The 23,443-nt window shown below is 38.8% G+C and overlaps 1 protein-coding gene across 1 annotated transcript in view; it reads left to right on the top strand.

Moving 5' to 3' along the window:
• The first annotated feature begins 345 nt into the window (after positions 1–345).
• cdh23 (cadherin-related 23) overlaps positions 346–23,443 on the top strand; it is a 185,158-nt gene continuing 162,060 nt past the window's right edge. Inside the window, exons 1-5 of the mRNA XM_037781381.1 lie at positions 346–773; positions 947–991; positions 1,121–2,332; positions 4,350–4,399; positions 21,323–21,416. Coding sequence (XP_037637309.1) covers positions 2,248–2,332; positions 4,350–4,399; positions 21,323–21,416 — 229 coding nt within the window. The 5' untranslated portion in view covers positions 346–773; positions 947–991; positions 1,121–2,247. The remainder of the gene's footprint in view (positions 774–946; positions 992–1,120; positions 2,333–4,349; positions 4,400–21,322; positions 21,417–23,443) is intronic.

Below are 23,443 nucleotides of genomic sequence, written 5' to 3'. Positions count from 1 at the left end.
TATTGTAAATGAGGTCTCTACCTCAATGTATTTGGTCAAAATAAAGGTTGAATGAATTAATTAATTATATTTGATAAATTGAAAATACAGCACTGAAATGTGATCACAGTACTAAAATTCATCAGGATATCGCAATAAAGTCACAACGTATTTCCATTGTGTTCCTGTAGTCAGACTAGGAGGCAGGCAGGAGAAGTAAAGGAGATGATGTAATATGCTACTAATTTACACCAATACACCTAAAAACATCAATATTATAGTCATACAAATAATTAAAAGAAAACCAAACAAATTCGTAAACCACATCAAAGATTTAATTATGTTTGTGATTTGTTTCAGGTGAGCTACACCAGCCTTCGTATTCAGGCCCGAACATACTGAAAATATCCAGTAAAATAATTTGGACATAGACCTTTAAAATCTTGAAGACCATAATAAGTTGTAACTGTTGGATTCTACCTTCAACAGGGAGCTTTTTGAAGCTTTTCTTTTTGTAGTGGGTGGGACCTTAGGATCAATTAGGAGATGACAGATGAGGAAGTAGGAACAGGTGTGTCAGTGGGAGGGGCTTAGGTAAGAAAAGGCCAAGCTGGAGGTGAGGCAGGCCACTTTGTATTTCATCTGTTGTTTGAGGTTCACACTGAGATCTAGGGTAGAAGACATGCAGTGATTTTCAAGTGTCATATGTTAAGTAAGATAGGAAATTTATATCTCTGTACTTCTGTCAAAGAAAGCTGATTTAACACAGCCTGGTAATTCAAAGTACCTTATGGGTAAGTTGTGGCTTTATACTAATGTCGGCCAACATGTCATATTTACTGTGACTGTTGGGCGTTGTTTTAAAATGGTAATTTGCCCAGATCAAGTGAAATACAAATACAAACTTTCTGCAGCTGTATGCCATGAAATGTTATACTGAATACTGGTTGATCTTTTGTTTGTGTAGTGACTGGTAGCCTGAGCTGTTTCTGGAGGACATGCACCTGCCTAGGTTGTGTAAATATCTGGTATTTATTGAGAAATGTATATAAATCAAAGAGGATTTGTTTTTGTTTGTTAATGATGATTGATTTTTAATATTTTTAAGATGACTGACGCTGATCCCCCTGTCCCTCTGTAGGGCTTCCTGATGGGTGCACTGGGGATGGTTTCATGTGGTGCAGCTGGATTTGCAGTGGCGTGTGTTTGTGTGGTGGTAATTTGGGTGTGGTCACCTTAGGTTGGGTGAGTGGTGTGTTTTTGGCTGTAGTGATTATTCTTTTACCATGTCTTTGGTGCCACTTTGTGCTGCTCCCTCTGACAGTCTTCTCACCCTAATGGTTTTTATTTATTTTAATGATTTAATAAAACTGCTTTTAACAGCGCTTGAACTGGTTATTTTTGACTGCTGTTTATTCAGATCTGTATTCATTGTTACATTTTGTCATCCTACTTGTACATTTTGTTCTTTTAGTTGTCACTGTGCCAGGTTATGCAGGTGTTATCATAGTGGCATTGAATTAATGATGCTAGTGTCCTCATGGTTACCGAAGATATTCTTGCCGGAGGCTACTTTATCCACGATGCAAGTGTGGACATAAACGAGCATTACACATTAAAAGTACAACAAATGTTGCTATTTACATTTACATGGTTTCATGCTAAGATATTGTACAATTGAGTCTGACTAATGACCATATATGGCTATTGAAATTAGTTGTGTTGCTGTAGAAACATCTAGACTATTTTACAGGATCCAAATGGTACAAGTGTTTTTATTGGATTGTTTCCCACTGTTTAGTTGCTTTTTGTGTACTTCTTGTTGTTTAACTGTTGTATTTTTTTTTTTTTTTAATTATTAGTTTAGATCTTTCTTCTTTTTTTTTTCTCCTTTGCATAAGCCTGTCTTCTTACCCTCTCCTGACACATTTCTTGTTTTTGTTTTTTTCATTGACTGGATTTTGTGAAATTTTATATATGATAAATAAAGTGTTGCAATGGGCCTTTTTCATAGCAGACATACACAGATGTAATATAAATTAAATAAACATACCAAGGTGTAGCTAATTGATGATTAAATGTCTGCATTCCCTTTATGATAGTTAATTCCAGGGCCTCGGAACTGTATGCTGGCTCATTGGCATGGGGACACCTGAATGGAGCGCACACAGTCATCATTAATGTAATTAATCACACCTGTTCGCTTTATGATGCTTCTCGCGCTACAAGTCAGAATCACTACCGTTACCAAGAATCACTACCGTTACCATGGAAATTACGTATTTCACAACGACATTGAGAGTTTCCTGCAGTCCTGTGGTGCAGTCACGTGCTCACAAGACTTTAAGAAAAGGTATGTTACACTTAAAGTGGAAGGACGGCAAGTAAATACTGGTATATGAAGCAGTAAGCTAACAGCAGTAATGTTAAGCTAACAGCAGTAATGTTAAGCTAACAGCAGTAACGTTAAGCTAACAGCAGTAACGTTAAGCTAACAGCAGTAATGTTATATAAAGTGATAACTAGTAAGGAGGTTAATTTGGCTATGTAAGTTTTGTTGGCAAATGCTTAGCACATTTATGGTAGTTGGTAACTTTAGTATGTATACTTTGTAGTTGGTATGGTAGTTTTTTTTTTTTAGTGAAATAAACCTTTCCATAACCAATGTTGGTGATATTTAAGTTTAGCTAACATTAGGTGTAATTACCCACAGGCATCACACAGGAATAAGATGTTTTCAAATTCAGGGGAGCAAACCTAATAGTGCAAATCGGCAACTTTTATTTATATATATATTTTATTAATTGTATTATTTTTTTTATTTTTTATATATAATATATTTTATATATATATATAATATTTTATATATATATAATATATAATATATTTTTTTATATTATATAATATATATATAATATATATATTATATATATATTATATATATTATATATATATATATTAATATATTTGTATTATATTTTTTCTTATTTTTATATATATTAATTTTTATATATATATATTTTTAATTAAAATTTGTATATATATTTTTTTATTTTTATATATATTTGTATTTATATATATAATATTATATATAATATTTTATATATATATTATATATATATATATAATATATTTTTTATATAATATATATATTATATATTACATATAATATATAATACATATATATATATTAATATATTTATATTATATTTTTTCTTATTTTTATATATATTAATTTTTATATATATATATTTTTAATTAAAATTTGTATTTATATATATATATATATATATTTGTATTTATATATATATATATATTTGTATTTATATATATATATATATATATATATATATTTGTATTTATATATATATATATATATATTTGTATTTATATATATATATATATATATATATATATATATATATATATATATATATATATATATATATTTTGCAGGCTACTTTTCACTGCCACTAACATATATATATTTATATATATGTTAGTGGCAGTGAAAAGTAGCCTAGCTACCTGGAGCTTGTCCTTGAGTTTTGTTTTACAGAAGTTACTCTAAGTATGGGCTATAGTGCATATTATTTCTATCCACCCACCCCACCACCATCTATTTAAAAACAACTTAATATGATATCCCACTAGCCATGTACTTGTCCAGGGGCTGACTGTCTTTCAAAACTCCAGATACTGTATCTGAACAAGTGCTTGGGAATTGTTGCATTAGTGTAGGAGGAGAAAAACAATATTGCATTTCCTACTGGAGTGTAAAATGGTCCGCTAAGCCATACACTGGTTACATGTCAAAACAGTAACAAATACCACTCTCCTGTTAACACTATCTAAAACACACGTTTTGGTGCAAAGTACTAGGGTGAAAGTCATAAAACCTGATCCTGTTTTCTACTACTGTATACCATTCTTTGTATTCACATTTAATTATCCTTGACATAATCATTGAAACTGTAGTACTGAACACCTCTAAACTGCAGTTGAGTAAAACATCCACCAGAGTGCAGCAAAATATCACTTAGAATCATCATCATACCCAAATGCAAAGAGGAGGGTGGTGGTAAGAGAGGAGAACTTTAATATTATTAATTTAGGACTAATTAATAATTATTGCATAACATAAATACAATATTCTGCATTTTTTTCAATAAATCATTGCTACTATTTGAACTGTATATATTGGCTACAGTGGTGCAAAACCTTAGTAATAGCCTGTAAAAACAGTTTCTCATAATCAAAAATCAATGCTCTGTATAACAAAGACTAACAAAGTTTCTGTAACAAAGTGGTACAGAAATTTTCTGAAAACTGTTTCTGTATCTATGACACTTTTCTGTTTGTGCTTTTAGCTGTACCACTTGCATCCTGGAAGAAAAAAAGTCATCAGAACGGCTGCTTTGTGAGTAAAATATATATTTTTTTCTGTTTGTTTACCTGTAAACAAAAGAAAATCCAAGACCGTCAAAGTTCAAAAAGGTTTTCATTTGACAATCAGTCTGCCACAGGGCTGCATTCACTTTCACATTAGCACATTGTCTTTCTTTGATATATCCCTCCAGTGAGTCTCTTCTGTAGTGATGAAATTTGTAACATACAAGAAGTGAGGCGCCTGCTCCTCAGCATGGGATCAATGTCAGAAACAGGACATTTTCCCAAAGGCTCATGATGGTAGAAGTGCATTTCATACCATTGGCAAAGGAAAGAATATCTTTCATATGCAGTAATGAAAACACAAGACAGGTGATATCAGGAGTGTTATCAAGGCCATGAAGCTGTAATTTGTGTGGAAATAGCTTTTTAGCAGCAAGTATTAATGTATTTCTACCGTATGTTAAAGCCTCTGAACACCCACACAGGTGTTTTTAGGTCTTCTGGTTGATTAGACCTCTGCTCAGGTTGAAGGTGGGCCAGAGCTGTGATGATCATCTACCAATACGGATGATAAAGGTGTGATTCATCCTGCCCTGACAGGTGCAACAAAGCTATTGCAGTCTATACTTGCCCACACAGTCCTGAGAAGAGGTCTAATCAGCCAGATTAACTGAAAACACCTGTGTGGGTGTTCAGAGGCTATTAGTGTATTTTTAAGGGTCGCAGGTTTACTAAATTAACTCTCATCTGAAAATGTTATTGTGAAACACTGACATGACACCACTTGCAAATATTGAATAAGCAAAGTGTCTGTTTGCACCCAGTCATGCGGCAGTTATTTGACTATTTACACCCGGTAATAGTAGTAGTAGTAATATAAAGAGCGACAAAGTACTTGTAAGGAGTAGGTTGTGGTGGATGAATGGGTCAAACTCAGGACTTTCACTCCGGAGACTGGGCTTTGTGTCCTGTGAGAAGCCTATTTTCATTTAGTTGACTTATTATTTTCTGTTTTTTTAATTATTTTCAGTTTTCAGTTGTAGTTTGGTTAGCTTTAGGCACCAAAACTACAGGGTTAGTTTTGGAAAAATATACATACAGTACACATACACATACAGTATCTAGTGTGCACGGGTCGAGTGCAAATAGTATTGTTGGCTACTGACACCTGGATGCTAATAGCATCTGCCATTAAAACAAAAATCTGATCGTACTTAAACCTCAGCTAGGAGCCCTGTGGCCACTAAGTTGCTTCACTAAAACAGCTGCCAGGGTACCTTGACAGTAGTGGTTTCCTGCACCTTTTACTCTCTAGTAACATCTTGTAGTGTCTGACCTGTAAGTCAGGTCTCGATCATTGTCTGTCCAAACACCTTCAAGTACACATGATGTCAAAAGAGGAAAAGATTGGTTATTTCCTGACTGAGATAGGTAAATCAGCATGTTGCCCGCATATAATTAGAATTTTAACTGTTTTTAAGATGCTGTATAGAATAAGAGCTTAGATCAGAGGAGGCTCTGATAGAAACGCATCTCATAGATGAGCAGTCCAAGTTGTGGCTCTCTTGAGTGGACTTGGAGAAACTTTCAACCAGGCCAGGTGGTTTCGGGTCCTCAACCACATTAATGAATAACTTAAATAAAGACAAACTTTAGAAATAAGACAGACTTCAGAATTCAATATGAATAGAAAACAGAATACAATAAACCAAGTGCTGGTCTCGACAGCAGACTGGACCTTAAGTGGTGCACTGGCTTTTATGCTTTAAATCCCACCTTTAGTGGGACTTGCAACAGGTGCCCTCCTACCGCTATTCCATTTGAAACTTATTAATCACCTAGACACCAATATTTCCAAGTCCTGCGTTCAATTTAGCACTTTTTGTGGAAGCCCCACCTTCTCAAAACCACTTTCAGTTTTAGACACCATTATCTTTTAGCTCAATTTAAAGATTATAAAATAAATGTTTATTACAGAAAAGATGATTGCCAATATGATTATTTAACTTGATCATTCACATATAAAAATATTCTATGCAAGAAATTATTTTCCACGAGACGTTCTGATGAACAACAGTATGAGTGTATACAATCTGTCAGTGACCACTGAGGTGATCTCAAATAATTAGTACTGTGAGAGGTTGTTTTTTGTAAATCCTGAAATCCTGTCTTAGATATTTTTAATCAAATGTAAAATAATTTATTATACTTTTCTGAAATATACTATCTATGTTTAACTAACTTTAAAGTGACTAATTTATCCAGCTTGTTAATGATATAAGCTGGGAGTTTATAGTTTAAAATGAATTAAAGCAGACATACAGGGGCCTACAGTATCTCATGTAATAAGCTGTCTCATTTGGATATTGTGGCTGTTGCTTTTATATGTAATATCTACTTTATACACTAGGTGATGCTATCACACTGGCTATTGCTCTTCAGATCCATGAACTCTGTGGTTAAATAATGGATTTCAAATTTAATCTGTGTAATATATTAGCTCATAAGCTTATTTAGGAGGCTCATAAATAGATCTCTTTAATCTCAGTGAATTTCAGCCCTCTTCTGTGAAGCTTTGCAAATGATTTGTCAACATATCTAAGCGGAATTATTTTACATTTTTCATAAACGCAGTAGGGGAACGTGCCTTATATTTGCTATCTGTGAAAAAAAAGGCTATGATAAATTCAACCCACATCAAGTGCATGATATGGAAGTCATTTTAGATCACATGGACAGACAGAAGATGTGTTTTTTTTTTAATTGAGAAAACTAGAATAACAGAATTTGTGTTTTTTTTAATTGAGGAAACTAGAATAACAGAATTTGTTTTTTTTTAATTTAGAAAACTTGAATAACAGAATTTGTTTGTTTTTTTAATTGAGAAAACTAAAATGATATTGTTTAGAAGCACCATTTACAACCTATGTTGCTGTACAGAATCTGTGATTGCTGGAATTATTGGACTGTAACCCTGGTTTAGAGGGAGTGGTGTTTATAATACAGGACATTACTTTATGTATAGGAGCTCCACACAAGTGAAGGTTTATGTTTTTGCAGTGGTAGTTCTGAAGACTGGAAAGTGAAATTTGCAATGACCAGGGCGTTGGTGGTGATAGAGTAAAGCTAACAGGAGAAATATTGAGAGAGAGAGGGAGGGAGAGGGAGAGAGACAGAGAGGGGGGAGAAGGGAGAGAGAGAGAGAGAGAGAGAGAGGGTAGCAGATACTTGGTAACGCATCACAGCAGGACAGGCAATCGAATCTAAAGGCGCTCAGCCAGCGACGGACACGGACGAGGAAGGTAAGGACAATATGATAATGACATGATCATGCTGCTTAGAGTTGATAGACACCAAGCTGTGTTAGAGCGGGTGACTGCGGCACACAATTGTTTTTTCACATGAAGGATTTAATGTTTATAATGTGGTGTAACATGTCCTATACCAAGGATAGTAGTCGTGCGTAATTGTCGACTTTTACGCACACTAATAGTTGGCTTGTGCAGTGCCTCCTGAATGTGAAAGAAGAGTTGTAGAAGTAGTTGATTGATTGTGTAAGTAGTGTTTTTGGTGACCTATCAGTTCAATAAGAGGATCGGTTTAGGTTTTGGGCGATATAACATCACATCTACGATCACTTCATTGAAGTTATGTTGTCTTCTGTAATGGTCCACTCCAACTGTTGCTGTTGTTTCATCTCGGGTCTGTTATCAGAGTAATTAAGCAGCTTAGTGAATGTGAGGTAGTGTGCATGCTTGCGCAGAGGTGTCAGGTGTACACTATTATCTCAGGTAGCCCTGGCGACTCGTGAGGTGCCTGCTGGGAAGCGCCTTGGTGCGCGCTTATTTATTCATGTGACACCTGAACGCACCAACCACGCACCGCCAGGTTAAAGGGGAGCGCCACTCAATTTGATAGTCTAACTATTAATCCTGTGGCCTGGGTCAGGTTTTTTTTTTTTTTGCAATATATATATCTCTTTCTTGTAACTGTAGATACATCAGTAAGTGTTAAATATTTTATATAATGGCGCTTTAGTCTGTATGCAGGAATGTCTTCACAGACAGCTGGTGCAACAGTGACTTTGCAGAGTAATGCAAAGCAGTTTAATGACATTTTTCAGGAGTTTTTTACCTCCTGGCCTGAGTGCTCATATACCATTCAGCCAGTTAAACTGTTTTGCTTAAGTGCTCCAATCACAATTTAATGCAAAATAGGTTTATTATTAAAAGTACTAAATCAATAAGTCTGGATGATATTATGTGGACTGTAATGTTTGAGATATTTTACCACAGTAAGGCAGATTTGCTGCATTTGAAACACTGCTGATCAACTTGGCAAATAGCTTTAAAGTTTATCAACTTAAATGCAAATGGACATGAAATCATAATATGTAGCCTATATGTTCACCAGTAGTGCACTATACGACACTCTTATCGGGGAACAAATGAGTTTTCATTACAGTTTGAATTGTGAGCATACATAAAACATACTGAAGAGCAGACATTCACAATATTTCTCTTATTTTTTTATAACATATATTGTGTTCCTTCTGCTGTCAGACTATATAGTGCATATAATGAGATGATGATGCTTCGGGGGGGTTATACAGAATCTAAATTATATGACATAAAATGAGTGACCAAGCTTGTTGTGTCTCTGGGGAAATGCTGTCATTCAATCACTACTCCTGCTGAAATATGTTTCATGGCAATTTTGGCCTGTGTAATCCCAGGATGTAGGTTCACTGTCTTCCTCACTGTGGTCCACCAGTTTAGAAGTAGTGATGTACTGCTATTGTCACCCCTGCTACGAAGTCAAAGTATACCATAAAAACATGCATATGCTGCAAAAGTCCTTTAGAATGATATTGTGTATTATGTATGTGAAAAGCTGGAGAGAAGCTGCTGCTGTTTTTCATGCATTAAGTGGGGAAAGCAAGCCTCTGACAGTTTTCCTTTCTGTCTGTCACTCTCCCTGAATTCATTCAGAATACAAGAAGGGAGAAAAAAATTGTGAAGTTGAGAGTCCATATCTGACAGACACCTTGACTGACGGGCTCAAATGAAACCCAATATGAGTGATAGAAGAATGAATTGCAGATGCGGTGACTCTACTGGACTATCCTATGAGGTCTCAGACAGGGAGCAGAGCAAGGTGTGAGGACAAGAAAGCACAGAGGTATTGTAAAATTGAAGAATGGTAAACTTGTGGAGGGGGAAAGGGAGAGAAGGCAATGTAGGTTGTGGGAAAGTGGTAGGTGCTAAAATAAAGCATTTTATTTCTTTCCTATGGTATTGATATAATTCTTGTAGCTTAGCCAATCTGTGGAAATTGTGTGTGGAACCGTTGGGAACGATTTGGCATCGATTGCATCTGTGAAAGCGTCTGAATAGTCTACCTGCTCTTGAGTAACTATTAGGCGATGGCTCAAGAATGTTATTTGAGTGTTTATATACTTATATGCTTACTTACGCATATTCAGGGTTGCTGTTGACAGAAATATTTTTTTTATTGGAACCGTATTTATACGGTGGTGTCAGTGTTGCTGACACAATAATGCACTGTTGTGGTTTGAGTACAGTGGTTTCTATGACAGCGTTTGACACAGAACTCACAGACCTTAAATGTCCGTTTTCTGCCTTTTTCCAAGCTGCTTTTGGTGTCGACACAACATTCCTACTACTTGCGATTATGATCATTGCACGCTTCCGACTTTTCTCATTTCTACATCCACCTCTCTCCTGGTCCAGCTGTGTGTGGTCATTAAATCAGCCGAGGCAGTCGGGCAGAACTGCTAGAAAACAGGTTGGAGAGGAGGGGAGGGCTGAGAAGATGATTTTGCCCAGCCAGTTGTATTACAGGTGAACCGTCAGTCCCTGCAAGCTGCTGTCCTTATGGATGTGAAGCCGTGCTTTCCTAAATTAGTCATGTTAGTCAAAAGGCTTACATTAGACCCGATCATTGACGATTATTAGAGAAGATGATTGCTTAAATATTTGGCTGTAAGCCCAACCGTCTACGATGAACTTGTTGTAGTCTTTTGCCACTAATCCCTGTCTCCCTGTATTGATTCATTGTGTGAAACCATTATGAAGAAATTTGGAAATTAAACATTTTCTGAAGGAAGGATGGAGGGCAGCCTTTCTTTTCTCACTGTTAAAACATTGGGGATTCATATCTATCCATTTCGAGTCATATCTTCCCCTGCAAATAAACGATGCCATGTAAAACAAACAAAACAGCAATTTAATGGCAGCTCTGTTGTGTGACAAACCATTGTTGTTGGTATTTACGCATGGACTGCTGCCCCGAAGTGGGGCTGAAACAGCACGGAGAGAGATGGGATGGGATGGGAGGAGAGACGACGAGGGTGGAGTAAGATGGGAGGCAGGGCTGAACGAGGAGAGAGGTCAAGTGTTGAGACGCAGAGGTCATCTGTGCTGGAGGGGAGCTACTAAATGGGGTGTTTTGATCTTTCAACCGGGATAGATGCAGTCAGCTGTTGGCGAGGTAGAATTGACTGCTCTCTAACAAAGAGAGAGACAAAAGGAGATGAATGAGTCTCTACAGGCTATCGCCTGCCCTCTGACACAGCTGTCTGTGTTTATGTTGTCTGATATACACACAGGCCTCTGCCTGGACAGCTTTGCCAAACTCATCACAGCAGATAATGATGACCAAGTGAAAAGTAAGCCTGGCTAAGATACAGGAATTTCAAGACTGGCATCAAAATTTGGGTAAGAGGGAATCAGTTCACATTATGGACGCTTTGAATTTGTTTACTGGTGTAATGTTTGAGTGGGGAGGAAAGAAAAACCACAAGCTGGTGGAGAGCTGAGGCAAATATACATTGAGATTGAGCGCGCTAATGCAGTGATTACAGTGTTAAACAAGGGAAACTCATTAACAATACATCTCATTGTCTCATAAAACGGTTATAGGCTGTCTACATGGTGAAACAGGGGTGAAGCTGAAAACATTGTGATTCAGAAGAATAAAGGTTGAGCAGAGGACAAGAGGGGTATGACAGCGTATTGATTTGTGCTGTTTTTATCAGTAGATGGATGAGAGGAAAAAGTCATGGAGTGTATCATTATGTTCTCACTACAATTTGTCCACAAACACACTAAAAGCCTAAAATCTGAGAGCTAAGATTGTTATGTCAGTCTGCACTCAGCCAAAAAGGAGGTGGCAGCAGCAGACATGGTTGCTTGCATCCTGCACACCTTTTTGTACCATGTTTCTTTGGGTTTTAAATCTCATATCTTATGAGACGTTTGGCTGTCCCGTTTTATTCTGTAGTCATTTTAATGGATATAACTGTAGTCATCTGTTCACTCAGTTCTCTTGGCAATTTTCTTATAAAACACTTTGTCAGAAACATTCTCATCACCGTTTACGATTATAGCAAATTCGTCTGTAATAGATCCATAAAAAGCAGCTTACCTGCTTCCTCATAATCTTGAAATTGAGCAGGAAAAAAAGCAGAATGGAGGCGCACAGTGATCAATGTTGTCTGTACACGTATGACAACATGGATGAGTCATAAATGGATACAAATGGCCCCTGGCCAGGAGGAGAACGGTTACATTACTTACATTGCATTACTTATCCAAAGCGACTTACAATAAGTGCATCCACCCATGTGGATACAACCACCCATGTGGATACAACCTCAAAATTGCAAGAATAATCAAATAGGCTGCGCTGCTGCAAATACTATATTTAGAAACGGTAAGAGTTGGAAAAGTTAGAAGTTATTTTATTTTTTATGGGACAAGTTGCAGTCTGAACAAATGAGTTTATTTCTGGTGTCCTGACGTCAATAATAACTTTATTGGGCTGTGAACTAAACAAGACATTTGAGGATGTCATCTTGGGCTTTGGGAAACACTGATCAACATTTTTCACCATTTTCTGAAATTTTATAGACAAAACAACTAATTGATTAATTGAGAAAATAATCAACAGATTAATCGACAATGAAAATGATAGTTAGTCGCAGTCCTAAATTCATTATTATCGCTTATTGTCTCTCCGTACAATTCTCAACCCTGAAATTGAGATTTCATGCCCCACAATTCACATCACAAGATTTATTTTGTCTAAAACACTGTAATCATTTAAACCAATATGATCATTTGATATGATTCATTTTAGATAAAAAAAAATATATTTTTTTTTTGATGTGATGGCGCACCTCAGTGAATATTGCAATATATTGCATTGACATGAAGACAATTCTGTAATGAGTAGCACATTAATCTTGTTCATATTGCTCTTTGGATGTGTTGATGGGGATCAAGTGAACATCAGCTATGTATGGTGCAAGCTACTTAAAGGACTAGTCTGAAACTGCAGTACATTGTGACAACTTTTTTGCTCATCATCAAAGTATTGAGTAATTTATGGGTTTAATTTAAGCTGTCTCTCATTCCCCATGTCACCTGAGCGGTATGCACAGACACTACAGTAGGGTACAATAGCAGACTTGTCTACAAGATGAAGTGTCAACAACATGTTACCCCCATCATTGCACCATCAGTATTTAATCAGTTTTTCCTATTGCAGAAGCAGCTCCTCAGCATCCACTTGACAAATAACTTGACTGTGGCCCGGCTGTGTCTCAGTGTGCGGCACAGGAGGAGGCTTCTCCCCTGCTATTTACTCCAAGTGAACACTAATCAACCCCTACCTCTCCCGCACTCTCTCTCACACACACACACACACACCATGGTGTATTGGTCAACAACGACACAGTGTGTATGAGTTGTGCCTGCTCAATCGTTTTGTGACAGGGTGCTGTAATGCGGCGCCTTGCAGTGCTCCCATCCTGTTCGTGATAATTACCATCTTCCTCGGTCTTGTGTAAACTGCCCCCCCGTCTCTCCCACAGTGTTTAGCTTTACTGTCAGCCCATACAGGATCAAATATGTTGCAGGCAGCATCTCCAGAGGAAGACCAGTTTGACTTGGCATGTTTCCTATCGTCCCCTACATGCATCTGATGTTTGCCTGGCAGGAAGTTAGTGATCTTTTATTGAAAGGAGGCTCCAGTAAGTCAGCTTTATTTATATAGCCCAATATCACAAATTTGTCTCAAGGGGCTTACAATATGTACAGCATATGATACCCTCCATCCTTAAACCCTCGATTCGAAGAATAGAATTCCCCACAAAAAAACATTTTTCGTAGGGAAAAAATGGAAGAAACCCGAGGAAGAGCAACAGAGGAGGGATCCCTCGTCAAGACATGTAATAGATGTTGTGTGTACAGAATAGTCCAGCTGCTTTCTGAAGAAGCCAATCCGCAGCAACGAGCATCAATTCATTAACATCTGACTCCTTTTGTGATTTTAGGTAGATTTGCAAAAAGGTGTGTAAAGATGGAGGACAACTCGTATGTTTCTTAGAAAATTGAGGTTTGGTCACTGATGTGGAAGTAAACCTCCACCTGGGGCCTTCTAAAGGATCATGTTTATACAATATGCCGTGCTATGTGCCATGTTGTCCTATATCTAAAAAGGTCGGTCCATGTGCCATGTTGCTGGACTTAAGCGTCATTGTCTGGGAGATATAATTGTTTGCCTGTTGTCTTGAACTTCTTTTCCAAAGACCTTGGCTGCTAATTTGTTAAGAAAGTGGAACATCAGCACCAGCAATTTCATATACAGTATGACCCGATCAAAGAGAACAGTTTACTCAGCATCGATGTGCCGTGTCAGTTTGATTATCATTTCTACTCAAAAAGCACTACATGCTCTGCAGTCCAAATGCCATCCCGTTTACATTGCACTCTCGTCATGTGAGTGAAGTTTGCTGAGTAAGGCTTTCAGAAAGTCATGTCATGTTTGAGATGAAGAGATCAGGAGGGCGGGAAGGAAGACATTACTCAGCTCATCAGAGCACTGCTGCCCCTCCCTCCTCCCTGACAAAGCCAAATGCCTGCTAATCTGTCTGTGATCACTGTGCTAATGAGTGATGGCTTTTTCATGAGGCCCGAGGGCGGGAAGAAATCTGCCATTGATTTGCTGTGATAATCGAGATTTGGCTGCTGGCTGAGGGCTACCACTCCCCTCTGAGAAGGGTGCCTTTGAGGTTAAGGCAAGTCAGACACAATTGCCATGTAATCAATAATATCGAGTGCTGTAAGCCAGGAGATGCAGCCATGTAGGCAGGCAGGCCTCTCCGGAGAGAGCACAGCGGGTCCAGATATTACTCTTCACTTTACACTGCCTTAATCACACATTACTGTCAGATAAGCTATAGGACCACAACTCATTAAATAGACCTGGATCTCAGCCACCCTAAGCTTTGCCCAGTGGGAGCTGTATGTGTTCCTAATAGTCATTTCTAGGCTTTTAAATCTGGATTCAGTGCAGGATCTTGGGCATGTTGGCAAGTATTACAGGTGTAAACATTGAAGTTGATTTAATGGACTCAAATGTTTAGGTTCTCAAATGCCTGCTACATAACTGTGAGACACTGCTGATTCATTAATAATTCATTAATCACATTTGAATTGTAACCAAAACAAAAAAACTTCATGGGCAGTCAAAGGCTATCCTATCCTTTATAAAGAAATATTATTTAGGGAATTTAGGGAAACGGTTGTCTTGAAATCACACTTAACATGACAACACCACAATACATGGCCCACAGAAGATATGTATTTGTTGTGTTGACATTATACATCAGGACACAGGAGACATAATTATCTGCCAAAGCTTAGCACAATGAAAAAAGGACGATACACAAATCAGTGTAGATAAGACCAAGAAGAGAAAAGAGAGAGAATGAGAGAGAGATGACTAAAAAGAGTGGTGAAAAGACAGAAAAACTCAAGCTTGGGGAGAGAGAGAGAGAGAGACTGGTACGAGATGTTGTTTTGGGTGAGCAGAAGATGAGCAGTGACTCTGACAGAGTGAAGGAGGGGGTGAAGAAAGTGGGGGATTGATAGATGGTGACAGTATAGCCAATGGAGTGGGACAGTGCTGCAGCGAGGCCCAGCTTGCATCAAGGACCACCTCCCTGCTTAGCCCTGTCCTCCTGAAGTTTAATTGCCCCATGCATAACTGACTGATTGGAACTTTAGATTTAGCTGGTACTCAGCTAAATCTAAAGCTAGACCATTTTGCACTAATTACTACCTTACGTCCATCTCAAGTGCCCTTGCTCTCATTTAATTTAATTTATCTGGTCTGTGCTCGATGCCAAATTCCTCGACCATCTTTTAAAAGCACAGTCTATTATATGAATGTCAGATATAGATTGTTTGTTTACATCAGTGAAGTTTCTAAAGTCGTTAAACAGCTATTTTCAATTATGCTCATTTGAGCAACACATAAAATGCTTGTATTTAATATGCGTGTCTTCAATTATATGTTTGACTCTACCTTGAATTTACGTGGTCAAAAATGGCATTAATTTTCTGGGAAATTTGCTGCACAGGGAAGCTGGAATTACAACACTCATAGAGGTAGAGTGACTTCGTTCGCTGCTCAGGTAGACATTACTCCTCTATATCTTTATGTAGCACATAATTGCTGCTATATTAATGCTCTAGATATCATATAAAGCACCTTTGAGTATGGTTCCTACTAGAAAATCCTTTATCAACGAATTGGTTTTAATTTTTGAGTATGGAGGCCAGGGACACATCCAGTGTTCTTGGGGTGCTAAGCAGGGGTTGATCACCACCCCCCCATCACCCATGACCGCATTGTTACTGAAGTGATTGCAATCACTTCAATATGAACTTCACAGTGCATGGTCACACAATAGCCTGAGTCAGCCATGTAAAAAGATGTATAGAAGAAACAAATTGCCATGCCATTTTAAGTGGTACTAAAACAGAACAATAGTGCAATTAAGAATATGTTCTACTGAAGAGTAACAATGAATTGGCATACCGGACATTTAGAGGGTTAGTTCACCCAAATCACAAAGAACATATTTTTTCCACTTAGCCCTCAGGCTACTATGCAGATAGTTTCAATTTGATTTGCTGAGTTTCTGACATTCAATATCTGCAGCAGTGATTTCTGCCACAAAGACCATTGAGTTAAATGGGACTTTGTTTGTGGTGCTCAAAGTATTGAGAAATGACATTTAGAAAATTCAGAAGTAAAGTCTTTTCAAAACAATGTCCTGTTTATCCTGGATAATGCCAGGACAGTGTTCACTACTTTATAATCTTCAATACAAAATACATTTCCAATAAAAACTGTTGACCAAGAGTTGTATGCAGTTCTGGAAAGATGTTGCTGCTGAGTTTTTCAGACGGCAATTTTCGATGCATTGAGCATCACAAATTAAATTTAGTTTACCTACATTTTATCTGCAGTGGATATCTCAAAACCTGGGCCAATCTAAATATATCTGCATGGTAAATTACCCAGAGGTACGTTGGAAAATTACTGTTTGTGATTTGGGTGAGCTGACCCTTAAAGGTAGGTAAACACTTTAGTGTTTCTCCCCCAAAAAACAACTGGTCAGCAGGTTTCAAATGAACTGCAGTTTGCAAGTGTGCAGAATGACAGACAGATCAAAAGAGAGACAAGAGACACAATAATTGAAGCTGGTACAACTTAAATGATATGCAGTACAGTTTCTTAGTGCTGAGAATAATAAAACAATACAAAATACATACAATATTAACCACATTAGAGTTATTATCAAAAACCTTCATGTTTGTAATTTGCTCAGAGCAGGGTACATGGCAGCTGCTTCCTTCCTTTGCCTATGCCACGGGCAGGCTGTGACAAGAGCCCAGAGTTATACCAGTGGGAAACCTCCGGGTTGAGAAGTGAAGCCAATGCAGAAGTGCCTTAAACTTGCATTCTTTCTAATAGCCAGCAGGGGGCGACTCCTCTGGTTGAAAAAATAAGTCAGATTGTATAGAAGTCTATGAGAAAATGACCCTACTTCTCACCTGATTTATTACCTCAGTAAACATTGTAAACATGAGTTTATGGTCTCAATCGCTAGTTTCAAGTCTTCTTCAATACAGCATGATGTTCATTTAGTAAATTATGGTCCCATTTAGAGTCAAATAGACCATAAAGCAGGGGATGCTTTAGGGCGTGGCTACCTTGTGATTGACAGGTCGCTATACCACGGCGTTGTCCGGTCTGGGAGTTGTCTGTGTTTTCGTCTTATAAATGTCTTATTCAGCGTTCGGTTGTACTTAGCGCCACACTCTTGTGTCACTTCTGGTTGCAAAAAAACATGGAGATGGCCAAAAACCAAGATGGCAACGGTCAAATTGTCGAACTCGAGGCTTCAAAACGGTAGTCCCCAAACCAATGGGTGACGTCACGGTGACTACGTCCACTTCTAATATACAGTCTATGAGTTATACGCACAATCCAGGTTACACATATAGACGAGACAAAAGAGAGGTTGGTGTGACCACCTGGCACTCTAGTTATAGTACAGTGCATCTGTAACTTTGTGGGGGTGCTTTCTGTGGGAGAGTGTTTAATCTTAAATTCTCCTACATCCTGGTGAGACCAGAGAGCCGGATGCTGCTGCAGGAGAGCTGCTTTTATTTTTCACGGCTGCCTCAGCTCTTTCAAACCCAACGTGTCTGTCTCAACCAGTATCCATCACTCATATTCTCCCATTCGTCATCTCAGAAATGTCCTTTAGCATTTGGAGGAAGGATTAGGTGTGTGGGGGGAGATGTAGTGGAGAGAGAGAGATCAGTTGTGTGGCAGACAACAAGATAAAGAGCATGCATACATCAACCACCTTCCTACAAGATATACTTGAACAGGGACATGAAAAATGATAGTATACAACAGATTTTTGGTACCACTGTCAATTTGAAGGCGTCAGATTGTATCAGATCTTTCATAATGATGGATTTTACAATGGCATCAGACATTTTCTATCAGTTTGTGGGCATTTCTGTTTCCCCCTAAGAAAATCAATCTGCTTCTATTTAGAAAAAGCAGATAACACGTAGACATAATGCAGCAAAAACAACTTTTTCAATGACACGTGTTTTCATTCAACAAAGAAAAAAAAAATAGGACAAAAAGGAGACTTGAAGAGCTTGCTCACTTCTCTGTACAATTATTTTATTTTTCCAGTGTGGAGAGCTGGGAATGGGCTTTATTGATTGTCCTCATCCAGACTGATCAACCCTAACCGAGCATCAAAGAGGAACACAGGAAACACTGAGTTTTTGCCCTTAGGTCTTGTAGCTTGCTGTGTTGTAGTTACTGGGTTGGATTAACAGTATGTCAGTACATTTGGCTATTTAAAGTGCTCCAGGGTGTCTAGGTCATGCTACCTCAGGTGTGTTATTGATACAAACAGTAGGAAATGATAGGATAGAAAAGGAAGTGATTATGTGTTTTTGTCCAGGAAAGGACAAGTTGTGGAATCTGTTTATGCTGTTGTCGTCAGCTCTCTATCTGAGCTTCCCACTGAGTCAAGATAATACCCTCTACTAGAGGACCACAACTGTATCGGAGAGGACAATGAGGGAAGAGAGGGTATAAAAGGGGGGCTGAGGTCTTCGGGGGCCAGTAAGAGAGAGGAATGAAAGTGTAAAAGCAAAGAAGGAAGCGGAAAGGAAATGAGGAAGGAATGGAGTTTAAAAAAAGTAGCAGACATGGCCATGCGGGTTGAATTGTTACAGAAATTCAATAATGCTGAGGAAACAGGATTCCAAATGAAAACAAATGTGCCTATTCAAACTGACACACATGCACAGCTAATATAAGCACGCACAGCTACATACACACACAGACACACACACACACACACACACACACATATAGATACAATAAGCAATGACAGCCTATTCTTTACCTTGCGTCTCTTTCTCACTCACCTGTAAATTTTAGCTGCTTTGTCTGAATTGAATCCACCACATATTGTATATCTCGAACAGCACCGCAGCGACAGGAAAGCAAGCAGCAACACAAAGCAGCGTGTGTGTATTGTATTTTATTGCATCTCACACTGGTTTCTGTAGTTTATTTAGCTTTATTTTGCCATCAGATTTCTGAAGGACAAGGAGCGCCGACTCTGAACATGAGCTTTACCGTGAGCTGAAACACAGTGGGCTTTGGGGAGAAGGAGAATTCAGAAAGATAACCCTTCAAAATTAAATTGTCACTGAATGAGTTTGCCGACCAGTGAGGCCTTGCTGGGACAAGTGATGACAGTGTAAAGAGAGGGAACAAATGAGAGGGAGGGGAAAGAGAGGCAGATGAGGGGAGGGAGGGAGAAGGAGGGAAAAACTCAAATCAGAAAACAGTGAGTGCTTCTACAGCAAACCTCACGCAACAGAGGACCAATGACGACATGTCGGCTTGGCCGAGTGTTTACCTTTATCAGAATGTCCTGCAGGTTTAAGATATAGACAGTCACTGATAAAGCTGTGCAGCAATTTACAGTTAATTAGAGGCATGTCTTTGCTGCTCTCCTCCCAGCAACATTGACAGTAAACACCTCTAAACACACACTGAACGATTTGAGTCTTCCCAGGAAGAACAGTCTGCTCTGTCCCATCCTGAAGAAGGCTTCACTGTTGTGAGTCCAGTCCAGTTTGTTATTGATTAGGACCCTAAGGTACTTCTATGAGTCCCACCTCTTCGCTTCCTCTCCCTGGATGACAACCAGGACAGGGGGCCTCTTGATGCTCTGGTAGTCCACCACAAGCTCATTGGTTTTGCTGATATATAGCTTCAGGTGATTGTCGTTGCAGCATGTGACAAAGTTCATTATCGGACTGAATACTCCTCTGTAATAATTGCGTACGAGTGTGAAGACAGCATGTTTTTCACTGGAAATGTTTCAATGGAATGATACTTGTCAATATAGTGATTAATTCAATTTCACCAAAAAATACACTTAATACCTTTTTTATCAAATTCCTTCAAAGTCTTCACTACATATATTATGAGTCTGGACCATAGACTGTATATAAGAAGTGGACGTAGTCACTGTGACGTCACTCATTGGTTTGTGGACTGCCGTTTTGAAGCCATCTTGGTTTTTGGCCGTCACCGTCTTGGTTATTTGCAACCAGAAGTGACACGAGAGGGTGGAGCTAAGTACAACTGAACGCTGAATAAGACATTTTTAGGCGACCAAAATGTTATAATTAACTTTCATGAACTGAAAACACACTGTGAAACGGTTTAAGTCCTGGGACAAAAACACGGAAAACTCCCAGACAGGACAACACCGTGGTAGCAACCTGTAGCACAAGGTAGCCACGCCCTAAAGCATACCCTGCTTTATGGTCTATTAACTGTAAATGGGACCATAATTTACTAAATGGGCATCATGCAGTATTGAAAAAGACTTGAAACTAGCGATTGAAACCATAAACTCATGTAAACTCAAGTGAGAAGTAGGGTCATTTTCTGATAGACGTCTATACAATCTTGACATTTTTTGCAACCAGTGGGGTCGCCCCCTGCTGGTTGTTAGATAGAATGCAAGTGTAAGGCACTTCTGCATTGGCTTCACTTCTCAGACCCGGAGGTTGCCCACTGGTTTTGACAGACATGAATGTAAACGAAAACTTGACTGGTTTGTGGAAGCATACAAACCGCGAGGCGGTAATTCTAGTTTTATATTTAAATCAGACAATTAGCAGTGCAATGTCTGATTATGGCTAATTAACAGTGTGTACTGTATTGTAAATGAGCCGTTGCTGTGAATTTGCCCTCGTCAACACCTCACCCCTCAAGCAGACACACACAACACCTGCTTGAAGCATGCTGTGCAGAAAATTCTTTTTCTGTAACCTAATTACACTGATCACATCTCCTACTCACTTTCACAGTAATCACCTAATGTTAAGGAGCTGAAATGTCTTTTGACACTAGGTGGCTTGACTGAAACTCCAACATGGTGATAATTGCTTAACTAAATTATTGTGACTGTACAGTAATGTGTGTTTTGTATGTGCTTCTTCAGGTGCAGGTGATGTCGTGGAGTGTGGGTTTAGGCGGCAGGATGATAATTGCCAAGCTCCTCCTTCCCTTCCTCATTTTCCACTCTTTCTGTGAAGGTGAGTCCTCTTGTCTTGTGTGTGTAAATCCACAATGATGCTGCATCATTTATAAAATGACCATAAATTCCTGGTGCAGTGCAGCTTCTCAGTAGTAAAAAGCAAAGGACAGTGGTTTCACTCGGCAGCTATTTTTGTGAATATGTGCAACAGTGTGAATTTGAAGCTGAATAATTGAAAGAGTATGTTCAGTCAGCCAAACTTTCCTGAATAGAGGAATGAAAGTTTAAAAATATGACTGTGGCATCAACATGTAACTATAAATGTACCTTTGTTAGTCATATACAGGACTATGAATAAGTATGGTTTCCCTTATGTCTTTATTGGGAAAGCGTTTTACGGTACCTCTCCCACCTCTCTCTCAGTTCTTCATTATTAAGTGCCTGAAAGGATTTTCTGTTACCTACCTTCTACACGTGATGTATTCCCTTACCTTTTCTTGACTTGTACACCTTTTCCTTTCAGTCCTGTTACATGGTCTATTTATTTTTTCACATTATATCACTGTCATTACTTCAGTCTTCACACACACACACACATACCCCTCGTCTGTCTTGCATAATGTCTCACATTATAATGCGGTCTAAGGATTACTTTAAAATACGCTGAGTGTGTGACGGCATGAGAGACACGCCGATATATAGAGAGAGAGCTTCTATGTTGTAACGGGAACTGTCTCACAGTGACAGGCAGGAGACACCTCCAATCACACACAGCGCTGAAGCAGCGGGGAAAGTTATTAAGTGAATGCCACAACCTCTTTCCATCAAGCACAACGAGTTTATCAAGGCTCTTTTTATATCTCTCAGGAGTCCACCAGCCTCTCGCCTCTCACTCTCACCTCTCACCTTGTGTTTGCTTTCAATGTTACCGCTTTTTTCCTCTCTCCTCTCTCTCCCTTGCTTTCTCTAACTAACCCATTAGCACACTGACCCTGCGCTCCTCCTTGAGCATTATCTCCCTGATCCGTCAAATTGGATTGATGATCATTGCTGTGATTATTTTGTGGCTGTAATCTATCCGCATTCCACTATCCAAGCCTGACGCAGTGCCTCGCAGTAATTAAACCACAGGTATGGACGGGAACTTGTTAACCCTCCTCCTCACCACCCGCTATCCAGTGAAGCGCGCTCCATGTTCTTGGCACCCACTAAAAGCAACACTGGCAAGCCACAGATAAGCATCTTCTTCCGCACAGGCGGGCACATGACTGAACAGAAAGCTCACACTTTCAAAGCACCGATTCACTCTATCAAGTGCTCTCGCTTCAAACAGACTGGCCTCACGTTCTCTCGCTTCAGTGTCTCTGTGGTCTGCCGCACAGCTCAGCTGATCAAAGACCATCAGCTTTGTTCCCTGATCTTTCCAACAAAACAGCTTGTATCACACGGCCTTTTGACACCACAGAACCATGCCCAAACACGGCAGACTATTAACCCTTAAACAGGCCCTTAAAAGTGTGGATATTCCCTCTTATACAGAGAAATCAATATGAGGTAAAAGTAATTTTGGCCTGATTATACTATATAAGCTCACTTGTTTTAACCATGGTGTTGAATTGTTTTCATTGACCCTGGAGGCATGAATGAATCTACCTACAGACAGACCATGTAAACATTTATTCAAGTTAAAGCATGAAAGTAATGAGTACAACTGACAGCGGTATAATGCTCTGTGTGTAATTGATGTTCTCTGCTTACACTGTTTTGAAAAAGCCTTTTTTATGCCTCTGTGCCGGGGACAGCTGTGGCCGGAGGCATTATGTTTTCGCGTGGTCCGTCCATCTGTCTGGTCCTTTCTCATGAATGCGATATCTCAGGAACGCCTTGAGTAAATTTCTTCAAATTTGGCACAAACGTTCACTAGGACTCAAGGATGAACTGATTAGATTTTGGTGGTCAAAGGTCAAGCTCACTGTGACCTCACAAAACACGTTTTTGACCATAACCCAAGAATTAATATTCTAATTATGACAATTTCACACAAACGTCTAACTGGATAAAATGATGAAATTCTGGACAGATATG

Source organism: Sebastes umbrosus, chromosome 10, assembly GCF_015220745.1.
Source record: "Sebastes umbrosus isolate fSebUmb1 chromosome 10, fSebUmb1.pri, whole genome shotgun sequence".
NCBI lineage: Eukaryota > Metazoa > Chordata > Actinopteri > Perciformes > Sebastidae > Sebastes > Sebastes umbrosus.
The sequence above is the reverse complement of the archived record's forward strand: the minus strand, read 5'-3'. Positions and strand labels throughout refer to the sequence as shown.